Genomic DNA, 13,921 nt, shown 5'->3' on the forward strand with positions numbered 1-13,921 from the left:
CATCTTTCATACATATAAATTATGTATATATTAAATGCATCAACCATTCCAAAATTGTCACCATCTGCTTCATCCATCCCCACTGATCTAGCCCTGTTATCTTACCCACTGTTTCACTCTCTCATCCATCTCTGACTCTCCTCTCTTCTTCACAGATCATGTTCCTGCCCCATGAATGAAACTGATGCATCCCTTTCATCCTCCATGTATAACAACTCAAAGTATTTTATCTGTTGCTGCAGTACATTTACTTTTGTACTTAATAACTAACCTCCTTCGCCCCCTTATGGCCAAGTTCATTTACTAATTCGTTCTCACTGTTCTCACTCATTCTTTCTTACCATATTTATCCTTCTGAAACTGTTTCTTATTCTCAGTAAAATTTACTGGCAAGGACTCACCCATACTGCAATTTAGCTTTTTTTTTTTTTTTTTTTTAACTTCATCACCACTTTCTTTTTTAACCTCTCATTGTCTCTCTATATACATGTACTCTGTTTTTCTTATACAGTATAATTTTTACCTTGTTTGAAACCTCACCACCCTTCTGATCTTATCATTCTCTCAGTCATTTCTTCTGGAACCCACAGCTATTCTTCTTTGACCATAAACCTCGACTGCAGAATAGCATTACATTCTTGAGCCCACCCCATACATCTGACTCTTTCTCTTCACCACTCCTCACTCTTACTCAGCTTTCTAAGTTTCTCATGCCCTTTACTAATTATTCCCACCTTTAGTTCATTCACTTTTACTTCTCTAATACACACTGGTAGCATTCTTCTTGTGTTTTGCCTTTTATTCTGACTGTAAAGGTATTAAATGATCTGGCATCTCAGTTCAACCTTTTATCCACCATTATTTAGTATAGTACACTTCTCCTGTTACTCACACCATACCTCATATACTTATATATCTTTTTCTATGAAAAGTTCCTGTTTCCTGTGTGTATTACCAAACCTCTTTTGTACACTATGCAAGTTAAGGTTCTCCATTGTCATTTAACTCTACCACTCCACACATTAACCCTGCCACTCCACACATTAACCCTGCCACTCCACACATTAACCCTGCCACTCCACACATTAACCCTGCCACTCCACACATTAACCCTGCCACTCCACACATTAACCCTGCCACTCCACACATTAACCCTGCCACTCCACACATTAACCCTGCCACTCCATACATTAACCCTGCCACTCCATACATTAACTCTGCCACTCCAAACATTAACCCTGCCATTCCATACATTAACCCTGCCATTCCATACATTAACCCTGCCACTCTATACATTAACCCTGCCACTCCATACATTAACTCTGCCACTCCACACATTAACCCTGCCACTCCATACATTAACCCTGCCACTCCACACATTAACCCTTCCACTCTACACTTACTGCTATACTTTGATCTCTGTATTTCAGTGCTCTCTGGTTACATTTTTAAAACATTTTAATTTAACAAAAATATCCTGTAAGTTTGTGTCATGATAATGGTCCTCTGCTAACTGAAGTGTCACCTAAAGTCATCTGTAATTTGTGGTTTAGTTGTGAATTATTTCATCCATGGTTTTGAGACTTGTATTCCTCTACTAAGTGTGACTTGTTTGGCAAAACAATCCTTGTTAATTGTACAAGTTGGAAAGTTATGGCTTAAACATGCCACATACTGTATAAATGTTAGTAAATTGAATATCCGACATAATGGAGCAGAAGTCATCCGGATATTAGAAAGTTTAACTGTATCAGAATTCTGAGTTAAATTTTTTGCCTTGGGTAGTTTGATAAAAGACATGATTGTGAGTAGTACTGTATTTTGATGCCATACATGACTGCTTTTGATCCAAAAATGATAAAATTATATCTCCATTACTAATTCAAGAAAACTGAAGCAAATATCCTATATTTCTTCACCAATTTGTAGTTTAAAAATATACAGCAATTGACCATATTACAAAAATCATTACATTTGATTAGAAACAATTGAGAAAAATACTTCTTTCTTATAATTCTTCATTAGAAAGCCCAAGAAAATTAAAAAATATCCATATTTCTTGAGCAGTTTGTGCCAGACAAATATGATTGCTCTGTAGAAAATATACATACACAAAAAAAAAATCAGTTTATATGATAGCCAATAAAAATAAGTTCTAAAATTAAGCTCAAAAAATAATTATTGACCAGGCTATACAAAATAAATATCAATCCACACATGCATAAATAACATAAAATTTGAATGAATGAATACATTTGATAAAAAAAAAATAAGAAAAATGTGTGAAAAAATAATTATACCTACCTTCCCTTCAGCCGGCGGAGTGGCGTCTGCAGCGAGGGTTGCTAGCGCCAGTGGAGAAGATATCCGACATTCATGTGAGCTTCCTCCTCCCTCATAAAACACTGTAGACTTATTAGTGTTCTTATACATATTTTTTTTTAATATAAATTCAAGAAATTTACTCTTCAATAATGAGATATTGAGAAAAAAGCTTTGACTTTATAGGTGCACATGACTCTCACTAAATACCAAATACAGTCACACTCATTCGCATAAAAAAACATTTTTATGGTTTAATAATTTTTTCTAAGGCTTAAATGAATATAGTACTTGCTGTTTATTAAAATATAATTATGTTATATTTAAGTCAGTATTTATTAATTATTTCTGGGGGAGCACGTCCAAATACTGGACTGTTCTCTGACGGTCACCAAAATGAGCGCACTTAGCGGTGAAGCACATATCATGTTCATCTGACTTTTTTATGGACTACTTTTATGTCTTTAATAATGAGATAAATATGATGCAATGATGCTGGCGATTATGAAGGATCAAGCCTCTGCCATTCCTTATATAGAACAACCCGAATAGGTTTAGCACTTCATGAAGTAAAAACAGTTTCGAGGATCATCTGGGAACGACTCATCATGTGTGGTTTTTACAGAATTGTATGATGTTCCAGTAGTGGGAGATAAGGTAGTGACTGTGGTGGTTTCTGAAAGCTTAAGATACAGGGAAGCCCTGCTTATACACTACCTAATTTTGGTGTTCCACATTTTCATTGGCTTCAAATTGAGACATTGTTCATCAAGTTCCACCAGCAGGTGGAACAATGGCTCAATTGAAAGCCAACGAAAACATGGAACACTAAAAATAGGTGCTGTATATGCAGGACCACCCAGTATTATGATGGTGGTGTTGCAGGTGGTGGGTACTGTCTATGGGATGATTTGACGTGTAAAAATGCAAAACTCCCTCCCTGGTTCTTCACAAATTAAGACAATTCAGTAAAACACCTCTAACATAGGAATTCATCCTGAGGCTTTGGAAATTCCACATTTGATGATAAATATTTAGTGAAAAAATGTGAGCTTACCATGCAAATGGTGATACAGGTGCTGCTTGACTTATGGTGGGGTTATGTTCCGAAGAACTCGTCATAAGTTGAAAATATTGTAAGTCAAATTTGTTTATACGATAAATAAATAAATAACTACTGTCACTGAATAAGTAAATAAACAAATAATTATTGCAACTAACTAAATATCAGTATTGAAAAGTCAATAAATGAATACAAGTTTATCCTATCAATAAATGTACAGTATAAAATGTGTATTGATATCACACCATCGTGAAGTCAAATTATCATCAGTTAGACCATCATAAAGCAAAGAGCATCTGTATACAAAAATTAATGAATTGGTCAAAAACAAGTAAGGAGAAGAGAGATATAAAATTCACCCACAATCCTTATATAATACAAAATTGAGGGTAAAACATCTACATTTCTTTATTGATTTTTACCAAGAAATGTGAGCATACCAGATAGGCACTAACTAGTCATATAACAAAAAAAATTATTTTATTTAAACAAATAAGAAAAAAATTAATCCAAAGTTCTATAATAATCTTCCTCTGTTTTACTCTGCCTGCTTCCTCCCCCACCAACCTCTCAGCATATCTTTGTCTGGAGAGAAGCTCACACATTATGAACCTGTGAACACATCTCTCCAATATTCTTATCTCCATCCCTCCACCTCTATTGCCGATCCATTTCTAGTTTTTGTACATGTTTGCTGAGGCAATGACTTTACATTTTTGATGCATACCCCATGAAAGGCAATTCTGTGATTATCTATGCTCAGAGATGCTACTTGATTTATGTGCATCTCTGGCAGTATGTTGGTGTGATGTTCACTCCAAGATCTTACTCCTTGAGCTATGGCTGTAGTTTTCACCTTACAGTACACCCTCACTTCGTTTGGCCAGGCTTCCATTTTATTTTGACTTGGCACAAGCCACATGAATTGAAAACCAGTCATAGGATTTCATGAAAAGTATGTTCATTAGATTTCCCATCCCCAGTCTGTCTTATTTGTGCAGAAATTCTTTCTTACAAATGTTAATATAAGCCAGTTTAGGATGGTATTTACAGATATTGTTAAAGATCAAGTGATACTGCGCTTGGGTGATGATATAAGAGCAAATTAACGTATAGCAAATTACTGGTAAAAATAGGGTCACTGAACCTCGTAAAGCAATCAATGTAAATCTGTGTGTCATGGCCTTCCCTCTCTCTTGCCTGAAAGCTAGTGTCAATGGAGTTCATCGCAGTCTTATCAGAGCACATCATTAAAAACGCATTTGTACAGATATTGATGCCAAAGTCACTTAAACATTAATTTAAGAAATATTTAAAAGGGAAGATTTCCACTTTGCTGAATTAGATGTGTTGCTTGAGTCACCTCAGGTAGTAGCAGCTGCGATGCCTCAGTCACCTCAGGTGGTAGCAGCTGTGTTGCCTCAGTCACCTCAGGTGGTAGCAGCTGTATTGTCTCAGCCACCTCAGGTGATAGCAACTGTGTTGTCTCAATCACCTTATGTGGTACCAGCTGTGTTGTTTGAGTCACCTCAGGTGGTAGTAGCTGTGTTGTCTCAGTCACCTAAGGTGGTAGCAACTGTATTGTCTCAGTCACCACAGGTGGTAGCAGCTGTGTTGCCTTAATCACCTCAGGTGGTAGCAGCTGTGTTGCCTTAGTCACCTCAGGTGGTAGCAGCTGTGTTGCCTCAGTCACCACGGGTGGTAGCAGCTGTGTTGTCTCAGTCACCACGGGTGGTAGCAGCTGTGTTGCCTCAGTCACCACAGGTGGAAGCAGCTGTGTTGCCTCAGTCACTACGGGTGGTAGCAGCTGTGTTGCCTCAGTCACCATGGGTGGTAGCAGCTGTGTTGCCTCAGTCACCACGGGTGGTAGCAGCTGTGTTGCCTCAGTCACCACAGGTGGAAGCAGCTGTGTTGCCTCAGTCACTACGGGTGGTAGCAGCTGTGTTGCCTCAGTCACTACGGGTGGTAGCAGCTGTGTTGTCTCAGTCACCACGGGTGGTAGCAGCTGTGTTGTCTCAGTCACCACAGGTGGTAGCAGCTGTGTTGCCTCAGTCACCACAGGTGGTAGCAGCTGTGTTGCCTCAGTCACCACGGGTGGTAGCAGCTGTGTTGTCTCAGTCACCACGGGTGGTAGCAGCTGTGTTGCCTCAGTCACCACGGGTGGTAGCAGCTGTGTTGTCTCAGTCACCACGGGTGGTAGCAGCTGGGATTGGAAAGATTTTGTCTATTGCAATTCTGTACAGTATTTATCCCTTCTAGGGTAGTATACCTTGTTGCTGGTGCAGAGCTCTTGATCCAGGGAATTTGATGCTACCCTCCTCTCCCTCAGATCAAGTATAATTACCTCGTGCCCCTCCCGTTTAACAGACACAGTGTGATGCTTGCAGGTTTAGTGCTTTCCTTGAATTTATTAATAATAATAGAGTACTTAAATATTTGTAATTTTCACTTGAAAAATGCTCTTTTCAGTCTGAAAAAATATCGCAGTGAAAATATGAAATAAAACCTGTGCTCTTTCATGTGCATACACATGAAAGCGCTCAGGTTTTATTTCCTATTTTCACTGGTGGTTTTTCACATTTGCAGTCACTCGTTTTATTGTGATTTCTTCCATTATTCAATATGTACAGTAATAATTTTTGTTTGTTAAGTTAAAATATAGTGTCTATTGACAGCTTTATAAAGCTAAATGTTATCTTTACATGTAAAACTTAAGTTAAACTTAAATTTATCCTAACCTGATAAACAAAGTTGTGATGTCTATGTGGATCTGCTGGCCACTAGCACCAACAACCTGGCCTGAGGCTGAGGCCGGGCTGTAGAATTGCTGGCTGCTCCCGGTGGCTCAGTCAAAGACCAGGTCTCCTGAAGGATCAAGGCCTGATCAGTCCTGCTGGTCTAGCACAAATGTAAGGAACTTGTCCATTTTCTTCTTGCAGATTGCAATTTTTTATGCATGGAGAAAGAGCAGTGAAGAGTTGGGGATCTCTGACGCATCGAGTTCTGTCTTAGTGTACTTGTCGTGCTCCTGCTTTTTATTATTATAATCATAACAAACCACTAAGCTCTTAAGGGTCCTTCTTTTTAGTGGAGGTATTTTGCACCATCTGCTAAGTCTCTTATTGTCATACAATGTGACTTTAGTGCTTGGATTTGGGACAAGTCCTTCCAGGATTTTCCAAGTGTAAATTATTTTGTACCTCTCTTGGCTGCATTCCAAAGAATACAGTTGAAGGTACTTCAAGCATTCCCAGTAGTTCAGATGCCTGATTGAGTTAATACAATCAGCAAAAAGTTCTCTGTATGTTTTCCAGCTGAGCAGTCTTGCCTGCCTTTAAGGGGGCTGTCAGTACATAGTAATATTCCAGCCTGGAATACCTTATCGGGTAGGGTAGAAGAACCCTTGAAACCAGTCACAGGTATGCCAGTTGGCTTTTAGAAATAGTCTAAAAAACAAAACTTCTTCACATACATCTACAGTTACAGTCTTGGCTACCAGTCACAACTATTTTTTTTTTTTTTTTTTTTTTTCAAGTTTTTTAGCATATACTAAACTTAGCTCTTATATAAAACTTCTATATATAGTGCCATTTTTTGTATTTGCAACTGAAAAAGTATATCCAAAATTTCCAAAATCGAAGAGTGAAAAGTCCTCCATAATATGTATGTACTATTTGATTTTGGAAATTAGATGATCATTTTCAATTGCATTAATAAAAAATCACACTAAGTAAAGGAGCTTGATATAAAAGCTGACTGTATGCTTTTTTTTTTTTTTTTTTTTTCAACAAGTCGGCCGTCTCCCACCGAGGCAGGGTGACCCAAAAAAGAAAGAAAATCCCCAAAAAGAAAATACTTTCATCATCATTCAACACTTTCACCACACTCGCACATTATCACTGTTTTTGCAGAGGTGCTCAGAATACAACAGTCTAGAAGCATAAACATATAAAGATACACAACATATCCCTCCAAACTGCCAATATCCCAAACCCCTCCTTTAAAGTGCAGGCATTGTACTTCCCATTTCCAGGACTCAAGTCCGACTATATGAAAATAACCGGTTTCCCTGAATCCCTTCACTAAATATTACCCTGCTCACACTCCAACAGATCGTCAGGTCCCAAGTACCATTCGTCTCCATTCACTCCTATCTAACACGCTCACGCACGCTTGCTGGAAGTCCAAGCCCCTTACCCACAAAACCTCCTTTACCCCCTCTCTCCAACCCTTTCGAGGACGACCCCTACCCCGCCTTCCTTCCCCTATAGATTTATATGCTTTCCATGTCATTCTACTGTGATCCATTCTCTCTAAATGACCAAACCACCTCAACAACCCCTCTTCTGCCCTCTGACTAATACTTTTATTAACTCCACACCTTCTCCTAATTTCCACACTCCGAATTTTCTGCATAATATTTACACCACACATTGCCCTTAAACAGGACATCTCCGCTGCCTCCAACCGTCTCCTCGCTGCTGCATTTACCACCCAAGCTTCACACCCATATAAGAGTGTTGGTACTACTATACTTTCATACATTCCCTTCTTTGCCTCCATAGATAACGTTTTTTGACTCCACATATACCTCAACGCACCACTCACCTTTTTTCCCTCATCAATTCTATGATTAACCTCATCCTTCATAAATCCATCCGCCGACACGTCAACTCCCAAGTATCTGAAAACATTCACTTCTTCCATACTCCTCCTCCCCAATTTGATATCCAATTTTTCTTTATCTAAATCATTTGACACCCTCATCACCTTACTCTTTTCTATGTTCACTTTCAACTTTCTACCTTTACACACATTCCCAAACTCATCCACTAACCTTTGCAATTTTTCTTTAGAATCTCCCATAAGCACAGTATCATCAGCAAAAAGTAACTGTGTCAATTCCCATTTTGAATTTGATTCCCCATAATTTAATCCCACCCCTCTCCCAAACACCCTAGCATTTACTTCCTTTACAACCCCATCTATAAATATATTAAACAACCATGGTGACATTACACATCCCTGTCTAAGACCTACTTTTACCGGGAAGTAGTCTCCCTCTCTTCTACACACCCTAACCTGAGCCTCACTATCCTCATAAAAACTCTTTACAGCATTTAATAACTTACCACCTATTCCATATACTTGCAACATCTGCCACATTGCTCCTCTATCCACTCTATCATATGCCTTTTCTAAATCCATAAATGCAATAAAAACTTCCCTATCTTTATCTAAATACTGTATGCATATACACATATTCAAGTATAGATAATTACTTTTATAGTATGTACTGTATATTATATGAATAATTTTTTTTTTAGGTTGGAGGAACCATATCTATTATTTTCTTTTTATTATTCGGTAATTTGTCAAGAACCCAGGAACACAACTCCTATATTACCCGAGTTTGACTGCATAGGAAATGTTAGTTAACCTCAACTTGCATGTATTTGTACTTATAAATGGACTGCTTATAAACTAAATATAACTTTACAACATCCACAATTACAGTACCAGCTTGTGCACATAACCATTCTTTATACTATAATTGTTTTCCAAACATGCATCTCAGTTTTAAGTTGAAAGCCCAAGGATGCAACTCTTTTCTAAGTTACCAATGTCCTGTCTGTGCAATGGAGTGGTAGGGACAGAGAATAATCAGGTTTGATTTGAAAGGTAGCATAGCACAAGTTCCTTGGATCAAGAGCCTTTCACCGGTATCAAAGTAGTGTACTACCCTTGCAGTAACTGAACCTAAAAATTGAGGAATTTACATTGGTCATGCAAGAAATAGACATAAGAGAGATATTCCTGTAATATAACTGAGAGCTGAGTTAATAACAAGTAACTACTATATTTAAAAAATACATTATAAGAGGCTATTAGAAATTTAATGAATCTCTCGATGAGAGCGAATACCACTTATTGTGTGACAGATACGGTAACGCTTATATTGTAGGAAGTCAAAGAGCACTGAGACAGAGTACCAAGACAGCAGGGCTATACAATATAACTTTATTTCTTTTCTGTAGTTTACATGTAATAAAATATTGCTAAGTACAAACGAAAGCCATTAGCATGCTGTGCATTTCGGGCAGACTAATCCTAGTGCTTACAGACTACTGTGGTAGTTGATGATTTATAATTGTAAAGATCAGGTTATGGTCTATATTTCGTTAAGTTTAACCCTTAAACGGTCCAAACGTATATATACGTTCTCTCGCGTAGCGCCCCAAACATATATATATACGTTTTCTTTGTTATTCATTCAACATTGCCACAATAAGCCTGAGTCGCCTAGACATGAGAGAATGGGTATGCGCACTCACTGTGCACCATATTAAAATAATTGGTGATGCCTGGGTACCATATGCTCTTTTTTCATATTAAAAAAAAATGATTTTTTTTTTTTCCTCAAAAAATTGGGGGGGGCGCTACGCAAGAGAACATATATATACGTTTGGACCGTTTAACCCTTTCAGGGTCGACAGGCCCTCTCAGAGACTTGTTCTCAGGGTCAGCCAGATTTAAAAAAAAAAAAAATTGTTTTTCTTATGAAAAGATAGAGAATCTTTTCTCGATCATAATGACACCAAAAGTATGAAATTTGATGGAAAACTTAGGGAATTATGCTCTTGCGAAGTTAGCAGTCTCAACGATGTTTACGCATCGGCGATTTTGCCCACTTTGAGCCCTATTTTCGGCCAATTCCAGTGTACTTGTTGACAAAAATCATAACTATTTCGCTAGAACTCCATTTTTTCTATCGAATGAGTACAAGAAACCACCCATTTACCGATTTCAACTATCCAATACAGTGGTCAGACTTTAGCAATTTTGCCAATTTCACACAAATTTCAAAAGATGCCAATTTCTGAATAGGGTCCAGAATAAACAAGACATTCCTGGCACTAAAATAACATTTCCTATGTTCATTAGTCACGTCCCCACGCCCCTCTTACATTCTTTTGCTTTCCACTTTGAATTTTTATTCTCACAAAAAATAGAAGATTTACTGTTATGGAGAATACTGCATTGGTGTAGAAATGGTATAAATATAATCAGCGCACTTGTGAAAGAATATTAGACTAACCAGTTGACGTGTATTGGATGCATAGCATGATTTGTTTACTTTTGAACTTTGGTAAAAATCGAACATTTCTGCTACTTTGAGCGCAATTTCAAGGTAGTTTTCTTTGTAAAACCAGTCAAAATCATCTCAATTTCTGTAATATGTCTTCCATTCTATAAAATGAGACCAGAAAAACTAGAATACAACAATAAATACCATACGAAAATACAGTGCAAAGTCACTGTTTTAATCCAAAAACACGGTCAAAGTTTTTTTTTTTCTCATTACACACTGTGTGCTGCAGGATTTTGTTTATACCGCGCACACTGACCACATAGACCCATTCTTTCATATGTAGGCCTACCAGCTTTCTCTCACTAGATTTCAGGGTGCTAGAATTATTTAGGCGTACTAGTACGTCAAAAACCCTGGTGCGTAAGCCGTACTAGTATGGCCAAAACCCTGAAAGGGTTAAGGGTTAAAAGGTGATCTCTAGAACCCAAGGACCCATCTCTTAACTAACACAGGGTTCAGAAGCCTTTTATGAGTTTAGGTCATGATAACATCTTTTGACTCTTAATATGTGATGGGCCATTGTTTTCTATACAGGATGGAAAGTCTACCATCACATCTCCATTTTTTATGGGATAGACTGGAAAGCTTTAGTCATATAAGCAAAAGCTCCTCTGAGCAGATTTTTATATAACTAAGATTGATATCAGCATAAATTTCCATATTTCTTCTGACGCACAAAATACCACTACCATGGTACGTCGTTGATGCTAGAGACTGGATGGGTAACAGTGCAGTCATGATAGACGAGGGTGGGTGATAGCGAAGTCATGATAGATGGGGGTGGGTGACAGTGAGGGCATGATAAAATGAGGGTGGGTGATAGTGAGGGTATGATAGCTGAGGGTGGGTGATAGTGAGGGCATGATAGATGAGAGTGGGTGATAGTGAGGGCATGACAGATGAGGGTGGGTGACAGTAAGGCCATGATAGATCAGTGCTGTGAACTTGCTGCTAGTAAAGGAGAAGCCTCACATATCAATGTTGTATATGAATGCATTTCAGGGATGTTGGCAGCATGTGCTGCTGTAAGTACGTTATCATCATTTCCCAGCCAGAAGAATAGCTTTTTGGATATGTTCGAAAAGTGTCTTTTAACACTACCTTCTTCATGAATGATATTACATTCGTCATTAATTTGGTAATCATTCTTAACAAAATACAGCATGTATTCTCATTATAATAACCAAAATACAAATTAAGTTTTGCAACGTGGTGAATTAAAATTCATTACAAAGTGCATATGTATTGTAGACTATTTTGCATTCACTCTTGAGGAAATAACACTATAGTTTGTAATTAGACAAGAATCAAATACTTAGTCTCTGGCAGACATTTTGTTATTTTTTAAAAAAAAAATTTTCTTTGAAGTACATTTAGTCACTCGTTTTTTTCTTAACTTCCATTCATGAGATAAAAAAAATGGAAAGGTAACAGAAAAAGGAGTGTGTGCAATACATATAAATGTCAACATTATCCAAGACAGTAGTAGACTACCAAAACTATCGCATGTGAAAATATCTTAATGTGTACAGCGGTGTATTGTAAAATGTGATTACTTGAGCTGTTGAGGAATTTTAACATTATTTATAATTTTATATTATGTTGATAGCATTTTTGAAAAATAACTTAAGAGGTTTAGCAAGAAAAGTGTCACTCGCACTTTACTCCCTAACAAGCTTTTGTTGAGCGCTGTCATGTAACTGATGATGGTTCTATGAATAGTGTTTATAACTAGAGTTTAGCAGTGTGTCTGTCTATTATAAAGATATGAATATAAAATATATTTTGCAGATGATTTCTTGTATCTTTATTCCTCCCCCCACACACAACACCAAAAAAAAAAGTAGTGATCTCTGATGACAGGCAATGGTAACCATATTCACTGCCTTTCCTGTTAACCACCTGGTCAGCCAGGCTGTTTGTGCTAGCACCATGCAGGCCCACCTGACCATCACTGGCTAATCCACAATATAACTTCTCCTCAAATACACAGTTTTAACTAAATTGTATTTAACATGATAAAAGTGATTATAACCATAACCATAATTTTTAAAGGGGTGGACTGGTAAGCCGTGGGTCATCATATGACTAAGACTTGCGTCAGGAAACACTTGTCCTGTTTCCTGATAAACCTTACCTATATTTAACACTGCTCATAACTTTTGCAGTAATGTGTAAGAAATCCCAAGATTAAATACTCAGAGGCAGAAATTCTAGGGTATTCAGTTAGAAAATTTCCCTGTGGTACACATTTGTGCCTTTTTACAGTGCTGTTTCATGAAATGGCAGTTGATAAGTAACCTAAAAATTGGAGATAAATAGCCAGGCAACTTTTCAGTTCATCATGGATCGTTATCAAGCCATGACTTAATAATGGTCCATAATGGATTGAAATAACATCTTAGATTTGCCTGTATCTCTGATTTGTGGGTTAGTTGTGAATTGCTCCAGCCATTGTACTGTGACTTTTCTTGTAGAACAACAAAATAAAAAGATAATGTTCTGAAAGCAACATTAATGCAGTTTAAACTTTCATTTAAAAGAAACATTCCATTGGAAATTGTTAGAAAGCATGACGTGTTTTTGGCAAAACTTATGAACTACCGAGGGTTTGGTGCTTTCCACAAATATAATACGAAATACATGTTACCAAGACTTCAAACAACCTCCCAGCTTTTAAACCTCATTTTAAAAATATTATTTTGCCTGCACATGTAGTGTATTTGTTTTTATAGTCACTCTTCACAACCTGCTTGTCTTTGTTGAATGATAAATACAGCCTCTCCTCACTTAGCAATGTACTCCTTTACCAATGACTCGGACTTACAAAGGACTCTTTGACCAATATGCATACCTAAATAATGTATATAAAAGCTGATTTCCTCTATTCTGTTTGTATACAATACGCTACTGTATAAACATTGAAAAATATACCAGAAATGTTATAAATGGTGCAAAGGTGACATTAAAACAATATCAAAGATGGTTGACACAAACCCACTACCATTATAGTATGCTCCTCACTTAGCGACGAATTCATTTACCGATGTGGTCTTAGGAATGGAGCTCTGTCATTAAGTGAGGAGAGGCTGTAATAATTTGCTCCCAGAACTGAAACTCAGCGGTAGAATTTGGGATAATTCTACTTCTAAGTTGTCACTCTAAATATTGTGCTCCACCAGCAGGAATTAGATCATGTTAAGGTTTTTTAAGCTAAGATAGATATCCTATGATTTAGTTTCATTTGCTTGAAAAACTTTTGACTTATATTACAGCAAGTACAGTATATTGTACATAGTGAAATTTTGAAATAAAAATACATAGTAATTTGTAAAGTATCTTGCCGAAAGTGCTTAAGATAATTAGTTACTGTGTAACATTGG

General features: G+C 37.3%; 1 protein-coding gene across 5 annotated transcripts in view; it reads left to right on the forward strand.

The window, feature by feature from the left end:
• Nucleotides 1–13,921, forward strand: part of LOC128686900 (zinc finger and BTB domain-containing protein 14) — a 407,181-nt gene that overhangs the window by 362,267 nt on the left and 30,993 nt on the right. The window contains exon 5 of one of the 5 annotated variants that reach the window (XM_053774135.2): nt 2,316–2,378. The exons of the other annotated variants lie outside the window; for them this stretch is intronic. Coding sequence (XP_053630110.1) covers nt 2,316–2,378 — 63 coding nt within the window. The remainder of the gene's footprint in view (nt 1–2,315; nt 2,379–13,921) is intronic. 5 annotated transcript variants of the gene reach the window in all.

This window comes from Cherax quadricarinatus, chromosome 7 (genome assembly GCF_038502225.1).
Source record: "Cherax quadricarinatus isolate ZL_2023a chromosome 7, ASM3850222v1, whole genome shotgun sequence".
NCBI classification, from domain to species: domain Eukaryota; kingdom Metazoa; phylum Arthropoda; class Malacostraca; order Decapoda; family Parastacidae; genus Cherax; species Cherax quadricarinatus.